Source organism: Andrena cerasifolii, chromosome 6, assembly GCF_050908995.1.
Source record: "Andrena cerasifolii isolate SP2316 chromosome 6, iyAndCera1_principal, whole genome shotgun sequence".
Classification (NCBI taxonomy): Eukaryota; Metazoa; Arthropoda; class Insecta; order Hymenoptera; family Andrenidae; genus Andrena; species Andrena cerasifolii.
Genome location: NC_135123.1, coordinates 831867 through 854983, shown reverse-complemented (window position 1 = coordinate 854983; position 23117 = coordinate 831867). Strand labels below are relative to the sequence as shown.

The window sequence follows — 23117 nt, the reverse complement described above, 5'->3', positions numbered from 1 at the left end:
GGTCCTGCGATCGCCACCACGCGCGTTAAGCTGGTGTTGGAAGCGCCCCACCAATCGTAGGTGCATGCGCCGTGCGTTGAAAGGCGCCCACGTAGCGGGAGAGCTGAGTATCGCGCTGCCGACGAAAATCCGCGCCGAGCGGAGAGCGCTAACGCCATGATGAGAAGAGGACGCGATATTGTGCGTGACTCGTGAGCAGTAAGGCAGTGGGAAGGGGAACATTAGGCAACGGCGCCTCTATAAATTTGGCGCCCCGGGCGGTCGCCCTGGCTGCCCCCCCCTCCCCCTCCTTAAAACCGGGCCTGCGTCCGTAGCAGTTACCCGCTAGTCATTACGTGCTGAACCATTCCCACTACAGTGTTTCCGTGTTCAGTGACCTGCTCTGCGCTACGATGATGGAAACAACGTAAATTGACATTTTTGTTAGGTCAATAAGCTTCCTGGTACGGTAGAGTAATAAAACAAAGCCTACGTACCTCGTACGATTATAAGGAACATATCTCTAATATCTGGTCAAAGTCGGTTCAGTAAATTTCGAGATTACCGCGAACATACAAACAAACAATCTTACTGTCTTTATACACGTATTAGTATAGAACAGAGGTGCACAAGGAGCCGCTTTTACCTACTCACGATTTGGAGCGCCGGGTAAGACCCGATTGTGGAGCTGTTACGTTGTTAACCACAGCCTGAGTGTGTGGGAATGGTACAAACCTGCAGTCTTTCAGTTCCCCCCTATCCATACCGTGGTTAGCAACATAACAACTCCACGCTCGGCTCCTGATCCGCCGTCCGGAATCGCGACGACGTAAAAGTGTCTCCGTGTGCACCTCTGGTATAGAAGTAAAGCTGAAAATGATGATAAATATATTCAATAAATTTTTTCATACTCACCGAGCCATGATTTGTTCATGCATATAGTAGAAAAGTTCTCCCCGTCGGTCTTTGTTAACTATATTAATGTCGCCCTCAAAAGGATAAACTAAATGCCAATGCCAGTGATGAAGATTGATTCCGATATCTTCTCTCCAATATGCAACACGATGTTCTTCATCAAGATCTGATGCAGTATAATCTTGCGGGATATCGATTGGTATCTACACACATGTAACAAATAAAAATTTAAAAAATCTTTTCTGTGCGTACCTGTTACTGAAAGTTCATCAAAGAATATTTTATTTTTTAAACACTTTCACGATGTGAAGGGAAGTATAAAAGCAAAGATGTTCATTAACATAATACCTATAGCATGAATGTTCTCGTAATCTTTAGTTGTTATAGTTATAACCAATGCTCAAAGGATAAGTGGAAGTGCCTACAAATCTACAGGGTCCCAAAAGAAATAAGACATATGATAGATGTAGATAGCAGTCATCACACTGACCAGGCACGCTCGAACTTTAATCAAACTCAGCATACAAGTAGAATATTCGAAAATATTTACTACGTATTTTTTTGTAGCTGCTCTAATTAATGATTACGGGTTGAAAAGAGCCCTCAAATTTGGGGATGAAGAATATATTTCGTTGAATTCCTTAAAAAGTACTGAAGACACAACAAAAATTTTGATACAAATGTTGCCTGATGTTTATTAAAACAAGATGGCATAAGCAAAATTCTGAGAAATCATGGGTAGCACCAGGATACTTCTACTGCCCCCTTCTTTCATTAAATTTTTTAACCGTATAATAGTTTTTGCTGGAAATTAGTGAGTTTAAAAACGGAACCGAGATGGTAAATACTTATATAAAATATTACTATTTTATATATTGTTTTATCACAAAATATATACACTTTGACGTTATACTTTATCCTGTTGTACATATTATGTACCATACTATAGAATGTCTATAATTTTTTTTTATCGTAAATCCCCATCTCTCCTTTATTAGTCCTGTACGTTTTTTAAGATTTCTTTGGTTCTTTGTACTTTGTGTTGTTATGCTTGCTTCTACTCCTCTAGATAGAACGCTCTTAGCTTCAAGCTACCCTTTATGAAGTTTGTCAGCCCACATGTTTCTCGTTGTTTGTTTTTACTATCTCTGTCCACTGTATATGGGGTACTTACATAGTATATGATCTCTATTATCTGTTTTTCCTGTGTTACTCGACATAGCAGGCTTTTCTTTATTCTGTAACTTATTCCAACTTCTGTGGTGTTGTCGTCCATGCGAGTTTTCCTGCTAATCTCACCTGTGCCTTAACGTGTCCGATTGATAGTGGAATGTTCATATTCAGATACTCAGCTTTTTCGAATATTTTCACATTTGTAATATCCTTGTATATTTCACTATATGTGGATCTTAATATTCTGTTTCCATCCTCCTGAATTAGTTTCTTAGCTATTTCTTCTAATTTTTTCTTGATTCCTCCCGGTTCTATTGTTTCTGTCGAATTAGTATTGTTGTAGTATGTTTTTTATTTGTGTGCCCCAAATTCTCTTACTGTCTGTGTGTATTTCTGTCCAACGCTTTTCCTTCTTCTTAGCATCTTCTAGGGAATCTTTTCTCTTTCATCTGTGATATCTTTTTCCAATAGCGTAAATCTGGCTGCCTAGTTCCATATTCCATTCTGAATGTGGAAAGAAATTCTCAACTGTTGCGTTGTACTTGTAAAAATTTTAACGGAAAGTCTACTGGTAGTGAAAACGTAGAAAATTCATTGTACATTTTAATTACATGAAATATGCTTATGCTACAATATGCTACGTTGGTAATAAGGAATTATAAGTGAAAAGAAAAAATAGTTCAGGGGATGTCCCCAGAAAATGAAGTTTGTTAGGTTAGGTTAGGCATTTTTTTATTAGCAACACACTAAAGCAGAACCTGAAAGTTATATATTTATTATAAGATCCTTAAACCTCCTATGCAGAAAGCAGTTGGACAAATATTATATATAAAATTGTGTTGGTGCAATAGCGACTTTAGATTGCAATTATTTATTCGATAGCTTTTCATATTCGCTAATGCATTCGCCGGTGCTACTGCGATGTTGTAATCGATTATATAGAAACAGAATTTGTTTATTTTTCTTCATTTCAATCTGATAGTGACACCAATGGATTCCTGGCATTTTCCCGATTAAATTGACAGAAAACAATTTAAATCGTACTATTTTTAACGAAACGGGCGTTCGATTCAGCAAACACATTTTTCACGTAATTTCCTTAATTATGGTCCGGATTATATCATTTTTGGGGCCAATTTGATCTAGAAAACATTAGGAATCGATTGACGTCACTTTCGGAAAGATTTGATTAGGAATTGCATAGCTTCAGATTCGTCACTACTTAGTGCGTAACATTGTATGGTTTCGAGCGTCGAAGCCCACGAAACTCAGCGAGACACATGATTGTTGGCGAGCATCGCGTTTGACGAATCTAGCTAGAGAATCACCCCGTTTAAATGTTAAAAAGCGATAGTGCGAAGTGGCGCGCGTTTCAACTGCAAATTGGCAATACCGGTTTTCGTTCGATCACCGAAGTTAAGCATCACGGGGCGGATAATGGGGAAAGAAAGGTGGCCGTCTTTCTCCTGGTGCGCTGCTTGCTGCTGGCACCTGACGGGTATGGATCCCTCGGTTGCGAACGTATATAATTCGTGATCTCAAGACCTATCCTATAGCAAAAATTCCTTAAGGTCATCCCATCGAGCTCACAACAAGTGTGGTCTTCAAATTTCCTAAACTACTTTCCCCCGTTAGCGGTAGTCATTAGACAACTGCCGCAATAAGCGAAATTTTCTAGCTCGGCAGAGCGGTCAGTCGGACCCTTCATGCTCAACGACAATAATATGTACACATTGGCAATACCGTTGCGAGCACCGGGTATAGGCCCGTGCATAGCCTGCTGGTGCTCGCTAGAGCTGTACGAGTACTTGAATATTCGGGTAGCTTGAAATCCGAACCAATCCGGGACTCGGTTTCCAAGCCGAGCCGGGTACCCGAAAGAACCGAGCGGCTCGGACAGAACCAAGTACTTGAATTTTTTTCAAGCGGCCCGAAAGAAACCGGGCGGATTGGATGGAACCGAGCGGATTGAATTTTTTCAAGCGGCCCGAAAGAAACCGGGCGGATTGGATGGAACCGAGCGGATTGAATTTTTCCAAGCGGCCCGAAAGAAACCGGGCGGATGGGATGGAACCGAGCGGATTGAATTTTTCCAAGCGGCCCGGTTTCTTTCGGGCCGCTTGAAAAAAATTCAAGTACTTGGTTCTGTCCGAGCCGCTCGGTTCTTTCGGGTACCCGGCTCGGCTCGGTTTTTCAAGCCGAGCCAGGCTCGGCTTGCTTTTTCCGGGTACTTGATCAGCTCTAGTGCTCGCAGCTGAAGATAGAAGAAGATCGGCTCCCTTCAAGAGGCCGACCAGAAGACGGTCTTGTACCGAAGGCCGTGGCGTTCGGACGTACGGGTTAGGCTTGTAACATTGTAATCTATTGATATTGCCCTATGAACCAAATATAGTGATGTCGTGTGTGCGTCCGTGTCTATTATTCTACTCCTTTGCGTCGGGGTGGCCTGCGGTGAAAACGCTCCCGCGCAACAATACCGTAGATTCTAGGGCTTAGAATATTAGCTCCGTATTACGATATTCTTCACCAGAGTACAGCATTAATGAATTAAAAAATAAATGAATTGGTCAATTACTTAAAATTAATGAACTGTGTATGATTTTAATGATGCCTGATTTAATTGCAATAAAAACTGAATTACTAATGGCAATTAAAAGAATACTTTTTGACGTGCAACATGAAGTTACGCACGCAAATGTTTGGACTCGGATTATCGGGAAAGATCTACCCACCCCACTTTTGCTTTCTCGCTACGAGCGAGGACCTTCGGGTCCCAGTAGACCACCCGTTGACAGCCGAGCGCAATAAAACCGACGGGGCAGATAAAATGTTCATGTTTTTTTATAAGTGTTGATGAAAGTATTACCAATGGAATTTGTAGAATTTCTCGATGAAAATGATGCCAAACATGGAGCAATTCCGCCCATTTTTAGTGAACGTAGTGTGTGACCTAATCATGTATTCTCAGAAAAAAATAGACCGAATTGCTTCGCGTCTCGACTCATTTTCGTGGGCATAAACTCACAAATCCATCAGTGGCAACACTCTTATCAAGGTATAATGAGAAATATGAAAATATTCATATTCAGTACTGGATGACTCAAGTCGCCGTCGACAGAGGGTCTCCCGCTGGTGCACTATTTCAATCGCACTCGGTTTACATCATTCAGTCTCCTTGTTAAGCGGTTCGGGCGAGGGCCCTGATAAAGGCGAATTTATTCGGGAAACCAAAGTCGCATCGTTCGTGACACCTACTCGCGAACAGATATATGTATGGACCAGAAGAAGCAATACAATTGCCCGATGACTTGAAGCTACATTTCAATAGATAAATGCATGAAATTCTGGGATCAGGAATTTCCAACCAAGTGATGCTTGCCTGCCTCGGTTCTCCTTTTCTCAATGTTTTCTGACGCGCTCTCGTTCTATCTCGCTCTCGCCTTCGCAGAACAAGTGTGGGCCAGAAGTGGTGGAGATAGCGCCAAGCTCCTGACGTGTAGGCGAAACCGAGCTCTGAACGTAGAAATACATACATCAGAATGGGTGTGCGTTAGCTCCGAAAATTTCAGGAGTTTTATTGGTCAGAACATTGATTGTTTCTCGATAGCTTTATCACGTATTGGTCTACGTATAGTTTCGTAGCGCACACAACTATTACGCTAACAATAAGAATAGATAACAACCACATGGCTACGTTCAGACAGAATCGATCAGCATTCCCGTTACCCCACCATATCCTTTGGGAGCCACGCAACTCCAACTGACAAATCCACGATCGTCAGATGCTGGTGGCTAATTTCTCCTTAATCGATGCTCGCAAAAACAAATCGACCGGCCAATATATCTGAATGCAACCTTAGGATAAAGATACAATGAAAGATGAAATATTATTCGAAGCCCAAGATGAAAGCCCTTCGAATAAACAAAGGAAACTAATAAATACCCGAAGCTATATAGAATTTTAGATTTATGGTACACACCCACCCCCTGCCCCAAACCTCGTGTCAATCGGCCACTGGGACCATTCGGAAGTATATTCTTTTATTTAAATAATGCCCATCTCTGCATAGGATCGTAAAGAATTACAAAAAAAAACAGGGAGTCACATTCTGAAAATATGATATCAATAAATCAATATTTCCAATATTAGTAAAAAAAAGTTCCAATTTCCCTTTTTTCATTTTAAATAATGTGACCATATAATTATAACATAAAATCGACAGCAATTACAAGTGGAAGTATGTGTTACAATAAAAGCGTTAATTTAGTAAATGAATACAGTTCCCAGCAGTTCCTAGCAGGGCTTGAAACGATTCCGAAAATAACTGTTTAAAACTGTTATGTAAAGGTTCTGATTAAAACAGTTATGGAGAACTTTTATTCCAAATAACTGTTATGAAGAAGCGAAATTTCCAACTATTATCTGTTTCCCTCTTCATATCAGTTCCATAACCGTTATTTTTTCGATTCTATATCGGTTCCGAAACGGTTCCAGAATCAATTCTTATATCGACTTTTCTAATTGATATCATTCATTATCGTAGCTGTAGATTGCTGTAGATGTTAACCTTTTTTACAAAATTCATATAGAAACAGGAGAAACTTTTAACTTCCTATTCTGAATGATATAGTGCGTGTAAATGTAAAATATATGTAGCTGATTTATTTATTTCAACGCTTTATTATATATGATGTGTATACATGTTTCTTCTTTTTCTATAAGGATTTTGTAAAGAATATGTACATATACAGTAATCTGCAGCTACAATAATTAATGATATCAATTAGGGAAAAGTCAATACAAGAACTGATTCTTGAACAGTTTTGGAACCGATATAGAACCGAAAAAATAACGGTTACGGAACCGATATGAGGAAGGAAATAGGAACCGTAACTGAAACAGATAATAGTTGGAAATTTCGGTTCTTCATAATAGTTATTCAGAATAAAGGTTCTTCATAACTGTGGGATAAATAAAATATATTTAATATAAACAGGAAAGATATATATATATAAGATTGAAAGAAACTAAAACTAATACAAGATAACCGACTACGACACAAACAACTCGATTTAACACAACGACTCAGTACATCTACACACTCTGCCGGTTGTTCCAACTCTGTCCTTTCCGCGGAAAACTCGCCTTTCCGAAAAAGGACGCTACATCCCCACCACGCACGCTTTTCAAGTCGCCCTCATGCCCAAATATGGACATCGCTCCGCCGCGCGCTTTCTCGCCCCGACAAACCCTTGCGCGCGTCGCTGGGCCCGGTGACGCGTTGGGTTTTCCCCAACGGGCCTGTCTCCTCCGAGGTTCTCAACGTCTCGCTGAACTTATTCCGATACTACATTCGGCCATCCTGATATGACATCTGCCCTCAGATGTCCTTGGTTCTACCCTACACCGATTCGCTATCATCGGACAGGTCGTCTTCCTCGTCGGTGACCCACGGCTTCATGTGGTCGGCAGCCGTAGACGTCGTCCGCGGACCCTCGTGTTCTCCAACCTTTTCCACCACGTAACGGTTATTCCTCAATACCCTTTTTACGCAATAAGGCCCAAAATACTTCGCATGGAACTTCAAGCCTGGACCGGCTTGCGTTCTTTTAATTGCTATCAGCTGGCCCTGCCTGTACTCCGTGGCTTCTTTGCGATTCTTGTTAAACGATTTTCTGTTCTGCGCTTGAACCTCCGCGATTTTCCTCTTCGCTCGTAACCGCATCTCGTCACGCTCTTCTTGAAACATAGCGATCCACTCACCCTCTATCAACTTTCTGATTTCAGGATCCTCACGCATTCTTACATGTGTACCAAACAACAAACGAAAAGGCGTTGTATTGGTACTCCTACTCGGTGTCGCGTTCAGATATTTCTGAGCTGATTCGAGGTATTTGTACCACTCCTCCGGCTTCGGCGCAGCTAATTTGGTCAGCAACGATATGAGCGTCCTATTGACCCTTTCTATCTGCCCATTCGCTCGCGGCATCCCTGTTGTTATCAACACGTGACAAATCCCTTCCTCTTTACAATAATCCTTAAAGGCGTCAGACGTAAAACTCGTACCGCGATCGGAAATAACTCGCTTGGGATTACCGAATATTACGGACTGCTTCCTTAAACGGTCAATGACTTCAGCAGAACTCGTCGACTTTGTCGGATACAACCAAACAAACTTCGTGAACGCATCAATAACAGCAAAAATATGTCGATAAGACTTCTTTGTAGACTGCAACGGTCCAAGATGGTCAACGTGGTATGTATCAAACGGCACTTCCCCCTTATCAATACTACACAAAAACCCCTCCTGCTTATTATGTTTCCGCTCGGCTAGAATACAATTTATACAATTTCGTACAACTTTTTCTACTTTCTGACGCATTCCCTTAAACCAATAGTCTCTCTTTAACAACGCCTCAGTCTTAATCACCCCAAAGTGACCGCGTTCGTGCACCCGGCGGACTACCTGTACCTGCATTGGTTTAGGTACGACCACCAGCGGGGTGTCATTTACCACTCTGTACAACACGTCACGACTTACAACATAGCCATTCTTTCGGTATTGCTCGATGTTGTCACAAATTTTCCGCAATTCATCGTCTCCTCGTTGAGCTTCACGCAACCTGACAATAATTCCGTCGTCATCTTCCTCTACTAGCATAATTGTAGGCAACGGATTTCTACTCAGGGCGTCGACATGAACCATACTTCTACCCGGCCTATGCTCAATCGTATACTGAAATTCCTGGAGCAGAAGAACCCACCTAGCTACTCGCACGCACAAATCTTTCTTATTCATTGTCAACGTAAACGCCTGACAATCAGTAACAATTTTAAACGAAATTCCTAACAGGTAAACTCGAAACTTTTTCAAGGATTTAATGATCGCTAAGACTTCAAGTTCATAACTCGGGTATTTTTCCTCGGCAGGCGTAGTTTTCCCACTCGCGTAATACACGGGATGGAAGGCACCATCCTGAGTATCGCGCTGCAATAAAATTGCTCCATATCCTAAACCAGACGCATCAGTGTGCAGCTCTGTCTCGGCGCCTGTACGATATAATTTTAATACCGGTGCACTACTCAACGTTAACTTCAATTTATTAAACGCTTCCAGTTCCAACGCACCAAACCTAAACTTGACATCCTTTCTCAACAAATCCGACATTGGACGCGCTATAACTGAATAACGATGGATAAATTTTCTAAAATATCCTGTTAAGCCTAAAAAACTCTGAACGTCCTTCACACACTGAGGTTTCGGGAATTTAATTACGGCTCTAGTTTTATGTTCTGACGGCTGAATGCAAGCATTTTCGACAATATGCCCTAAGTATTCCACCCTCGTTTGCAAAAATTTACATTTACCCCAATTCACTACTAATCCGAATTGACTCGCTACGCCCAACACAGCTTCAAGGTTTGCAATTGCACTTACAACATCATTCGCTAGAACTATTATATCATCCATGTAAACGCGCACCATTCCCACCGCTATTAATTCTCTGAACACGGCATGTATGAACCTTTGGAAAACGGCTGGCGAATTACAGAGTCCGAAAGGCACTCTCAAAAACTCGTAATGGCCGTTGGGTACAACAAAAGCGGTATACTTTTGACTACCTTCTTCAATGGGCACATGAAAAAACCCATTCTTTAAATCAAGTGTGCTAAACACTTTCGCGCCCTGTAGTGAGTCTAACTCGTCCTCTATTAACGGCAAAGGGTACCTGTCCTTCACTATTTTCTTATTCAGGTGTCTAAAATCAATGCAAATTCTAATTGTACCATCTTTTTTCACAACCAACACTATCGGACTCCCATAATCTGAGTGAGACGGTCGTATAATCCCATTCTCTACCCACGCCTTTATTTGTTCATCGACTATTGCTTTTTCCTTAGGAGACAATCGTCGCGGTCTTTGGTAAACAGGCACATCATCAGTAAGAATAATGTTCATCGTAACCCCCACTTCGCGTGTTTTATTAGGCTTATAATTTTCGACTAAAACTTCTATTGCCTCTCTATGCTCAGGAACTGTAACATGCGACAAATCAACTCCATTCACTGCAGGTTCAACACTAATGCTATACACTTCTGGCACGTCTAGCTTCCTAATAGAAATTTCTCCCCCTTTCATAATTAGCTCTACGGAGTCTAGAAAATCTGTACCAATTATTAAACCGTGTGACGTCAACACGTCAGGTACAACATGTATATCTATTGGATACACTACATGATCTATCGTTATGTGTGTTGAAAATACTCCTAACGTATGATGGCTTTCCACCGCAACGCCGCGAAATTGTAAAATCGTATTACTTAGTCTAGGCGCGCCAATTTTTACATAATGATCTGCTCGTATTAAATTCAAATCGCTACCCGAATCTATTAACGCTACTAACTCACAATTTTCAATCTGTACCTCCTTAAGGCGCTTTTTCCTCGACGCTTCCGATGTACTACTCACATCCTTTACAGGTTTACTCTCGCCTTTACATTCAAGCGCAATATGCCCATACCCCTGACACTTAAAACACTTCATGCCTTTACTTTTCGTCGGACAAGTCGCACTTAAATGGTTCCGGTCCCCACATAAGAAACATTTTCTTACACCTCCTTGCATCACAGCTCCAACACCTCCTCGGACCGCCTTCTTCGTCTTCTCTTCAGTTCGCCTGCTCTTCACTCTTGCATTCTCCTTCATGGCTTCGTAGGACTCGAACTTCTCCTTCAGCTCTCGTACGCTTTTGGCTCCGTACAATATCATTTTATTGCACTCATCGTCTTGAATCCCTTCAATAATATATTTAATGGTCGCGGTGACTTCCATGTCTGCTTGTTTGGCTATCTCCAGCATTTGGTAGATGTACTCCTGGTATGATTCATTTGTTTTCTTGGTTCTGCACGATAATTCCTTATGTATCTTATGGACGTCTACCACTCGTGCAAACTCGGATCTCAACGCTTGCTTCATTTCAGACCACTTACGACAACATTTCTCATAGTTGACGTACAACTTAGCCGATCCGCGCAACAATCGATTCGCATATACGATTTTTTGAATATCACTCCATTTGCACAGCTCCGCCATATCTTCAAATTCTTCGAGCCAGCAACGGACGTTTACTTTATCATCACCGCTAAACGTACCCATAGACTCCTCAACATCCTTAAACGTCAACATTTGCGTTTGCCTTGTGCATTTCTTAACATCATCATCTTCACTTTCGTCAGAACCATCTTCATCTTCATCTGCATCTTCCCCATGCTCGGCTTCCAACGTAAGAGCAGCTCTCAGCCGATCTTGCAGCTCCTTCTTCTTTCCGGATATCTTCAGCTTACGGCTCTGCAACTCCTGCTTCAACTCGGGCAGCTTCATTGCGTCAACTCGTGCCAGCCTAGCATTGCCGCCATCTTTTTCCCCAAGATCAACAATAGTATTATCAGCACTTCCCGCGTCACTCATTGTGAATATCGGTTTATTTTAACTCTTTCGTAACAGTACTTCACCGTCACAGCACAACAACCGTTTCACTGGATACAACTTCACGATTACCGCGTAAATAGCTTTGACCGACAATCCTGTTTTCCTGTGTTTTCTATCCCGGAGGGGCCCCCAAAATTGTGGGATAAATAAAATATATTTAATATAAACAGGAAAGATATATATATATAAGATTGAAAGAAACTAAAACTAATACAAGATAACCGACTACGACACAAACAACTCGATTTAACACAACGACTCAGTACATCTACACACTCTGCCGGTTGTTCCAACTCTGTCCTTTCCGCGGAAAACTCGCCTTTCCGAAAAAGGACGCTACATCCCCACCACGCACGCTTTTCAAGTCGCCCTCATGCCCAAATATGGACATCGCTCCGCCGCGCGCTTTCTCGCCCCGACAAACCCTTGCGCGCGTCGCTGGGCCCGGTGACGCGTTGGGTTTTCCCCAACGGGCCTGTCTCCTCCGAGGTTCTCAACGTCTCGCTGAACTTATTCCGATACTACATAACCGTTTGGAGAACCGAAATCGATATTATAACAGTTTTCAAGCCTAAAATGCATATAACCTAAGCTACAATCGTACGAAAATGCATACATTGACTGCATCACGCGCATACTGTGGCACATGTATCCAGTTAACGTTTCAGTTTTACTATTATTCCACGTTGGCAGTTCTCCTGAGTAGGCGCCATCTCGTATCCACTACCTGAACTAAATTTGTCACGTGACTTACTCTGTACTATCGCCAATATGGCGGAACTCGTATTTGGGAATGCAATCACGATTTTTCATTTTTTGTCCTTATATGAGCAGATGTTGGGCTGGATTAGGACTCACTCGAAAGAGGAAGGTTCAACGCAGAGCGCCCTGCTCACCATTTCAGTCACAAAACTCTTTTAGTGACTTGAAAATACTTAGATTCTGAGGGTGTACTTTTGCTCTATTTTGGACACTCATATTATTAGATATCGTCACAATTTCGTTGAACCATGAGCAGAGCGCTCCGCATTGAACCTTCCTCTTTTGAATGAGTCATAGCCCAGCCCAAAACCTGCTTATATAAGGGATGAAAAATGAAAAATCCCAAACCCATGTTTCGGGCCAGATAGTGTCGGTATACAGCGCGCTGCATTACCCGCGTCTACCCCCTTAACGGGCAGGCCACCGCTACGGTAGTGAGGGTCGCCCCGCGGCTGTGGCGCAAACCGCCCCCAGGTCTCTAAGCCGCGAGGCAGTTCGGCGATGTAATGATTTTTTTTTTTAATAATACATATATTGATCCAAAAATAGAATCTATTTTTGTTTTAAAAGAATAAACGCATGGAAAATAGGGCGTTCACGAGCAAGTCACTAGACGAATGCGCTTGGAGTCAAACTTTAAGTACGTTTCTCTCGATACAATTTTTCACGCACTATCGCCACGATAAAAAATGCAATTCTTGACCGAATCTAAAAATTCAGACGGGATTTTACTCGTAATTACACTGGCTTCCGCGCTACTCTCTATTGCGAATTTTCATACACTCCATTTTTTTTACGAAACATTTTTGTGCGATAAAACCCATGTTTCAGGGACCCTATTGTTTAAACATTTAGCAATCATCGCCTAGTTGTTTCTTAACACTGCTTGCGGGTAGCGCGATAAGCACACATGTGTAATTATGGAATATCTTTGGTGTTTTGATTTTGAATGATCCTGTCTAAAGTTATCGTGGCGAAACTGCAGGCAAGTTTTTTTTACAACGATGCAGCACGCAATGCATATCAGAGGTAGGGGTGGGCAAAAATGAAATTAAAAAAATTATTTTATACTCTACAATTGTAGCAGAATAATGTACTATAAGTTTTAGATCCATACATTGTATACTTTTTCTAGAAAAATCATAAAAGACACCTATGTTTTCGATCGATTTGACCGGAGAATGCCCTTAATATTTCTCCAATTCCTACGTTCTTGTTCCAAATGATGGCCTGACATAGCTCTATAAGTGCGTGTTCGACCTTTCTCTAAAGAGAGGGTCCCACTAGTGCAACGGCGCGCCGCGCACGTTTTTTCGACGCGTAAGACCGATTTGTTGCAGAAAGACGTTCCCAGTGGTGCAACTGCGCGCCTCGCACGGGTCGGATTTACGAGCTTCTCGGATTTTTGAGCGGTTTGGAGCAGAAAAGCAGTTTCGAAGTACGATCGAACGTTCGCGAACGGCGCAAGCAAAATGGAATCGTAAGCAAAGCGAAACGGATAAAACCTATACCGAGGATGCGTACAGAGAGAGTGATCCAGGGAATCGGCAGTGATTTCCTGGAAGAGAGAGAGAGAGAGAGAGAGAGAGAGAGAAAATTCCCCTTCCATCGATCGCAAGTTGGTGGAAGGGGCCGTGATCGACGCTCCACATCAGTCAGCGTGCCGTTGCCATTGTTACCTAATTATCGACGGGCCTGGGAGATGGTGTTAAGATGCTAATTTCTCTAACAGACATTATGTACCTACTTACTGTCAAACCGTTGGCCGCCGTTGATCGCCACAGCAGTGAATGTGTTAATTGTAATTTCGTTTCCTATCGCATTACCAGGTAAATATCTCGACATTTGTGGATGTACGAAAGTCAAATTTGAATAATTTTTAAAGTCATAAAACATTTTTAGTACCTTCAGCTAAACTAAATGTAGGTAGCTACTTAAAAACAGATGTTTCAGTACGCAATAAAGTAACAGCATTTATGACAACTTCTATAAGCCAGGTATTTCGGGACTTTCAGTACGCACACCATACTTGCCTATCCATTTCAGAAATGCGAATTAATCAGAGGAAATGATATACGTGTATTTCCTGTGCAGGGGTAGAAAGTTGGCGTCTAGGAGGAATGCTGGTCCAATTTGTTCTAAATTCAGTCCATTCACATTGTTTTGAAATAGATCATCAGGCATTGCAGTCACTTCGATATGTTCCTCATCAAAATCATGATTCTCACTTACGACTATATTGTCACCGTGCATCTGTTGCAACACATCTGTCTCTGCTTCCGGGTTGGTCCGGTCAACTACTCTTAAAGCTGCTGCTTCAACTAAGGCTTGTTTAATTACTTGTTCAGCATGTGAAAATGTCTGCTCACATGTTTCATAAAAGCGGTTTAAACTCACACTGACGTCGCAAAAAGCATTATTCCGCTGACTCACCATCTTGCATCAGCTCTGATTCCTCTTTAAATGGAATGTGGCATAAAATAAGGCTGTAATAAAAGCCTTGACGGTCTCTATCAAAGGTTAGGTAGTTCCCTCGTGAATCCCAATCATTCAAGTCTATCCTACGGGTATGAGGCTGCACCGCACACTAGTACAGTTTTCCCTATCCATTGCGCGCCCACGTTATCATTTTTCTGCTTTTGCACCACTCTGCAGTGCATTTTTACGCCTACAGAAGTTATACCCTATAGGGTATCCCCCCAAGTCAGGCCTCCCAACTATTTTCTCTAGTATTGCCGATACACAGAATATTTTATACGCATTTTGAATGATTTCAAAAATTCAAAACATTTTAAGGCCACCCATGTTCCCCTACATGCGAATACAGTTACTGCACACGATATTAATGTACATTCAAACATATACAATAGTATGACCTTAAAATGACTTTGCATTGTAACACATAACTACTTAAGTCACCAACTTATTTGAAACATTCATTACCATGATAACCACGAAGATAAATACATGGATGTTTTCCGTTTCACTTTAAGAAGGTCTATGCTTTTACTGTCATCATGAATGATTTTTATTTACACCAAAAGTTGACAATTTCTCTTATTCTTAGCAGTTCTATTTTAGACAGAATTTAATTTTGGAGTTCATGATCATACTAGGGAAAACATCTTTACTTCTGTATAAAAAACATGCTTGTCCTCGGCAATTCGAGTAAAAACTGATATTAAATAATGTTTTCCTGGCAGCATATTCGCTCTTTCAAATCACTCAAAATATACGTAAAACATTTTTAGCTAGCACACCTTGTAGAGTAGTTAATTGTAAATAGAACTAATCAAGGTTATCTAACATTATCTAAAGTGTAGATGAACTGTTAATCTAGTGTTGTGAAATATATCATTCTGTTTGGGAATGTGGTTGTTTCAACCGCCGCCATGCTTATTCTCACCGCAGCACCTCCTGGGAAGCGCCGCGGATCTACGATCAATGCACCAATCAGCGCGCCGCACCGGCTCGATCGGTTTTTGGAACGTTCGAGGCGACGCGTGGATGGAAGTTCGCGGCCACCTTAACATTCACTCTCGTCTCAGCGTTCAGTATAACACGCGTGTTGCTCAGTCATTATTGTTTCAACATATCATCAATGTGATCTCGTGAATCTTGTGCAAAATTCATTTTCATCACTCACGCTCAACGTGCAATCTGTGGATTAAATATTCAGAAACGCTCACACCCAAAAAAGAGCCCCTCGATTAATATTGTTGGAATGTGTACAACGATAGACTGTTCCTAGAGTTAGAGTGTCTTTAAGGACCCGGTAATTTATGAGTTTCCTTTCTTTCGCTACAGGAGACCCAAAAGAGGGGAAAACGGTCTTCTCCACCCCTGCGCTTCTCAGTCCGAGAAAACCCTCTGAACGGATAACATGTATCGCGCTAAAGACAGTATTCTTTCTATTACTTTTAGTTTAAGTTTTATACAGTTCTTATTATTATTATTATACTGACGTTCGACTGTGTAACTTTTATTTTCTTGAATAAATAAACATTATATTCTAACAAATATAATCGTGGGGACGCCGCGTGGGCCGCAGCACGTGGACTCACTCTTCTCATTTAAAGGCAGTAATTAAATACAACTCTGCCTCTGTATCATATCACGCTCGTTGCGACTCAACTAGTGTTTTAATAAAGTGACGGAGGTTCATTTCACCACACTCGAAGTTATTTCACAGCGATCCTAACGTAATCAGCTTTCAACGTTCGCGCTCGTACATTATCTCATTCTCAAACACATTCCATATAAGAGTAGACCTACGGCCCCATCGATTTGCAATCGATCTGCGCAGTTCCCACTACTGCTTGCGCACGCGATTGGTCGTAGCGCTTTCCCTCCCAGTTTCTTAACAATCAACAGCCTCCTCAGAGTCATCGTTACGCGGAATTAAGTGGAATTCAGTATACAAGAATAACGGATAAGAGTGCTACAAAACGCAGCAATATAATGCAGCATTGTTACGTGTTAAATCAATTTCTACGCGCTTTCGTGTTCGTTGGTAGACGATGGATTTCGATCTCTGAATCTTATGTTGCCCGCGGTAACCGAGCTACAGAATCCTACACGCGAATTTAATTTTATGCAGGTGGTTTGACTAAATCCTACGATGCTTTTCGATTTTCATGTATGTATTATTACACAGGTTAACTGTAATAAAAAAAAGCAAGTGCTCTCTAAGCACGATAGGTGCCGCCTGTTGGTCCCTACGCACCAACATGCGTATGTATGTCGTACACAAGCGACGAGATTCCCGATATCAAGAATGAACAAAATTTAACATAATTACTTGTTCGAAAGTTGAACTGTACATTAAGCTTTTCTTACATACCCTCGAACCGTCAGGAACGAGATTGGCCTCTTCTCTAGCTCTAGAAAAAATTCCTCCATCGACGTATTTGTCTGGAAATATTTCGGGCAACGGTGGGATTGGCAAATCCTTTGTATCGGGGCGGTGCAGTATTGCAACTGATAAGGCATAGATGAACATAGTCGGATTCAAGCGGTCGCGACAGTAGACCGCAACAGATAAGAAGTCCTCGTATGTTCTCATACCTGCAATAAGGAACACAACAATAAGGTTCACCTGTGAACACCTTGATTAAACCGAATTTAACCAAGAATTTGGTACATTAAAATATGATATTGATAAATCTATGATGCTCAAGATTTTTTCCAAGCACGTGTTTTTGGAACACCAGGTGTCACGATAGTTTATATATTGTTGCGAGCACCGGGTATAGGCCCGTGCATAGCCTGCTGGTGCTCGCAGCTGAAGATAGAAGAAGGTCGGCCCCCTTCAAGAGGACGATCGGAGAGGCCGACGAGAAAGAGATCTTGTACCGAACGCCATTGCGTTCGGACGAACGGGTCGCATCTTTGTAAACTATTGGTCTGTGTAACAATATAGTTCAGTCGTGTGTGCGTTCGTGTCTATTATTCTACTCCTTTGGGTCGGGGTGGCCTGCGATGAAAACGCCCCGGCGCAACAATATGATTCTACGACCATGCTTTCTTACTGTTTCTGTTTACATACGTGTAACGTTCCGCGACGAGCCGTCATAAAAAATTTCTTTTTCTTATATATACTAATTCTCATTATCCTTATATTATGTTATACTATACCTAAAACATTTTGTATTAACAATAAGACGCGAGCACACGTATGAATGAAAGGGACTAACGACCAGTCAAAGAACTAAGCGAGGTGAACGCATGCGCAGTGTCATTCAACCGAACGAGTGAACCGAGTGCGGACCGAGAACGGATCGAGTACGCATGCGTAGAACGTACGATCGCCTGAACACCTAGTGAAATGCGAGTGTAACGCCTGATTGGCGTAAACCAAATAACGGAAGCTAATTGGTGCGCGTAGAGTGCGACAAGTGGTTGGTGCGGGCCAAGTTCTACGGATGGGTATAAATATAGGCCCACCAGCAGTAGTCAGCAGAGACCATCCAGTATTCGACACCTTCTCTCCGAGGCGCTTGAACCGGCACCTCTACTAAATTCACCTTTGTCTGCCCGCGACCGGTTTTCACGAGGCACCCTGGGTTCCATACGATATTCCACTCAATTTCTCATTCTACAACTAAGGCAGTCCGACCAGGCACCTTGGCTACCATTTTAGGCAGCTCAACTAGGCACCTAAGCAACGTGGAATCTACAACTGAGGCCGCTTTTGACGAGGCACCTTGGCTCCCATCCTAGAAAGCGTGGACCAGCTAATAGGCAACTGGAAGCTATTCAATCCCGAGAGAAGGAACTCTCTTTACTCTCAACTTATCATTCAAATCGACCAAAGTGTCATTCTCTCCGTGCTATACTATTGCGATTTAGTGTCGTGACCTTGTTTTTGTATCAATCAATGCGTTCTGTGTCGACCAAGCGTCAGACATTATTTCTATGAGATTAAGCGTCAATTTCTATTTCCTTTCGACCAAGCGTCAGATTCTATTTCTTTTCGACCAAGCGTCAGATTCTATTTCTTTTCGACTAAGCGTCAGATATTATTTCTATGCGATTAAGCGTCAATTTCTATTTCTTATCGACTAAGCGTTAGATATTACTTATATGCGACTAAGCGTCAAATACTATTTCTTTTCGACTAAGCGTTAGATATTATTCGACTAAGCGTCAATTTTTATTTCTTTTCGACTAAGCGTCAATTTCTATTTCTATTCGACTAAGCGTAAAATTCTATTTCTTTTCGACTAATCGCCAAATTCCATTTTCGTTGATCGAACATACAAAACGATATTTAAGGTAGTTAATTTTGCGTTATACCAATTATACCGACCTAACTTCGCGAGCGAAAATCGAACAGTATTCTGTTTTACCGACCAACGCGTCGTTACGTAACCATTTTCGTTTTATTATAATTTATATTGCAATTCCACGACACCGCGTCGTACTTTTTCAACTCCAACTTAGAATCATAACCTTTTAGAATAAACTATTTTCTTGTTAATTATTGTTAAAAGAAGGACTCTTGGTTGTGATTAACGTAAGTAACGCTTTAATCGACAATAATTCCGGCGCGGCGTTAGATTGAAAGAATGAACATAGGGTTATAACGCTAAGTTGAAAGAAAATAGAATTCTGCGCTCCGGGCGATATATTAGAACGGATCATGTAACATGAATTAAAGGTGCGACGCTAGTCGATAGCAAAGTATAATATAAAGATACGATACTAAATCGCTAATTGAACGTAAGATCACGACACTAAGTCGGTATGGTGTAATGCAGAAAAGAGAAGGCACATTGGTCCATATTGAATGTTAAGTTGAGAGTAGGGAGCGTTCCATTCCTGTGGATTTGAATGGCTTCCTGTTGCGTATCAGCTGGTCCACGCTTTCTAGGATGGGAGCCGACGGGCTCGATTAAAAGCGGCCTCAGTTGTAGATACCACTTGGACCAGGGGCTCGTTAGAGCGGCCCAGGATGGAAGTCGTGAGGCTTGTGGAAGCGGCCACGATGGTAGCCAGGTAGCTGTTTAGGCGTTCCTAGATGGAAGCCGTGGGGCTCATGAAAACGGCCAGGGATGGGAGTGAGGGGCTAGTTAAAGCGGTCTCAGTTGTAGGAGTCGGAATGCTGAATGCTGAATTCAGAATGCGCCTGTACTGCTGGCGATCCTATATTTATACTTGTCTGTGGAGCTTAGCCCGCTCCAATCACTTGGCGCACTTTACGCGCACCAATTAGCTTTTGTATTTGGTTCGCACCAATCACGTGCTACACTCGCGTTTCACTTTGCCGTTCAGTTGATCATAGATTTTACGTATGCGCACTCGATCCGCACGAGGTACGCACTTGGTTCACTCGCTCGGATGAATGATACTGCGCATGCGTGTGTAGTTATCACTTAGTTCCTTCACTCCTCGCCAGGTCGCAGCCTGTCTACGCGCTCGCGTGTCTTATTACTAATACAGAATGATTTAGGCATGATACAAGATAATATAAGAAAAGTAACAATTAGAATAATAAAGGAAGGGAAAATTTATTAGTGATTCGTCGCGGAACGTTACATACGTTACGTTATTATACGGTATCTATTACATTACATAGCACGATAACGAGGAGTCAGGTGGTGGGCGCGTATCAGGCCGTTGTTCTATATAATGAATTCCAAAAGGAACGCCTTTTCTGTAGCACGGGCGTCGTGATATTTTCTTTTCTTTCAACATATTTTTTATTAGACCGCTAAGTATAACTTTTTCTTTTACTAAATGAAACAATATGTTTCCATTAATGGATACATACATATGTGTATACCAAAATATATTGTTTCATATAACATTGAAATCACCTTGACATCTTAACATATAATAAAGTAAATTAAGTTAGCAAGTGGGGCCTGAAAAACATTTCAACTTTCCCTAATAACACTTTTCTAAATCATAAATATTTTTGAAAATATTCAGCTATCACGATTTATGTGCCTCACCCGGTGTGTATATGGTATGTATATATATATATATATATATAATTTTAGTTCTGTGTTTCCACATTACGGTAAGATGTATGGTGCAAAACATACCCATAAAAATATTAATTAGCCTTGTGGCTACCTTCCGATGCGCCGGTATAAAAAGAGAAAAAGGTTCACGACGTCCCAGTTGCATAGGAATACTAAGATCCGGAAGAGTAATTTGCTTCACTTGAAGTTTCGTATCAGCTTCATCCCCAAAGCGATTGAATATTTGAGTTGCCGCGGGCTGATACCTGTCAGGCTAAACAAAATACGGGTAATAATTACAATTTTATTTAAACAAGGTAGATCCTGATAGCTTCAATTCTTCTTAAACTTCAATGAAACATTTTCCTTAATGGTAAAAATAGTTTAACAGTATTCATGGTTAAACTTGTAACAAACTGAGAATAAGAATGAAGGGTATCATCTGCAAAATAGTCCTATATTGCAAGACACCAGCAAGCTACTTTGTTAATCAATACGACCGATAATCAAAATGCATTTCACTTTAGGAATACATTTATTTATTTCTTGTTGGCGCTACACAGGGTGGTCCGCGCAACTTGCACACCTTAAATAACTTCTAAAGTATGCGGTGTATGAACATTTTTTTTTTATACAAGAGTGATATGATTTGAAGTGGCAGATTATGTAGTGCATGTACTTCTTTTATAGGTGGAGGTGTTTTAAGGATTCCAACGTCAACTTCATTATCGTAAATAGAATGCTATATTTGTTATGCCAAAATATCGAAGAATGTTGAATTCTGAATCAAAAAGTATTGAACTTTATTAGTCCTAAACCTAATGATTTCACGAATAATTTCGCTTCGTTTCTTGAAAATTTACTTTACGTAATGTCAAGTTGAAGATTCAATATCGTCAAAGATTTCTGCAAGACCATGGTGTTTACGTGACAATGTCATCAATAAACACTACAAAATGTGTTAAATCTCCACAAAATTACCTTTTTTACAAAAAGGTACAAAAAAGTGCGCCAAGTATATGCGCGCGCGCAGACGAACGAAAAAAAACTGTCGTAAATTTATTAATGTGCTATATTTAGCTTTACAAAACTAATGATATACAAAAATTGCGGCAATTATAACAATGGCTATTTATACAAACAAAAAATGTATTAAATAATACTAAACAGATATATTTTTATTTCATACAAATAAATATTTCAATACCAATAAATATTTTATTCAAAATACTTGGCGTTGCGAAACCGAAAAATGTTAATTGTATTAATAATTTACAATAACTCTGTTACAATCTAAAATACATAAACATATACATGCTGAATAAATATTAATAAATTGCATTAATCTTTTAATATATATGTAATAAATATCTATAAATTGTGTGTGTATATATATATATATATATATATATATATATATATATATATATACACACACAATAATATATATATATATATATACACACAATAATATATATATATATATATATATATATATATATATATATATTAGGAACGCAATTTATACATATTTATTACATATATATTAAAAGATTAATGCAATTTATTAATATTTATTCAGTTTAGCAACAGCAATTCGGGACGCAGCGCCAAGTATTTTGAATAAAATATTTATTGGTATTGAAATATTTATTTGTATAAAATAAAAATATATCTGCTTAATATTATTTAATACATTTTTTGTTTGTATAAATAGCCATTTTTATAATTGGCGCAATTTTTGTATATCATTAGTTTTGTAAAGCTGAATATAGCACATTAATAAATTTACGACAGTTTTTTTTCGTTCGTCTGCGGGCGCGCATAGGTATACTTGGTTCATTTTTTTGTACCTTTTTTTATAAAAGGTAATTTTGTGGAAATCAAACTATTTACAGGGCAGTGGTTGGTTTCAATAAACGAGGGGTGATTTTCTCTTTTGTTTCTTTTCAATGTTCCCACAACGGTTATTTTTTTCTTCAAAAGTTCAAAAGTGAGAAGCAGAGAGGAAAACCAATTATCCATCGTTACATTGCGACCGCTACCTGCTATAGGCAAAATTAATCTTTCAACCACACTTCGTGCTGAATTGTCAATCACAAACGGACCCCGTGGTTGCGTCCTGGTGTATACCTCCAAATTAGCCGTATAAAATATCTTTGCACATACCAAAGCGAAAATTTGTATACCATATCTAGCTGGTTTAGTTCGCATGTACTGTCTAAAACTACATCTTCCCTGAAAAGGAACAAGCATTTCATCCATAGTAGCATATTCACTGATGGCATAATTTTGTTTTTCATTGTTCTGCAATCTCAGAAAATAT

General features: G+C 40.5%; 1 protein-coding gene across 1 annotated transcript in view; it reads right to left on the bottom strand.

Annotated features, from left to right (window-relative positions):
- LOC143370494 (phenoloxidase 1-like) overlaps positions 1–20982 on the bottom strand; it is a 76711-nt gene extending 55729 nt beyond the window's left edge. Inside the window, exons 1-3 of the mRNA XM_076815728.1 lie at positions 20873–20982; positions 17164–17387; positions 895–1097 (exon numbers count right to left, since the gene is read on the bottom strand). Coding sequence (XP_076671843.1) covers positions 895–1097; positions 17164–17387; positions 20873–20957 — 512 coding nt within the window. The 5' untranslated portion in view covers positions 20958–20982. The remainder of the gene's footprint in view (positions 1–894; positions 1098–17163; positions 17388–20872) is intronic.
- Positions 20983–23117: the final 2135 nt, after the last annotated feature.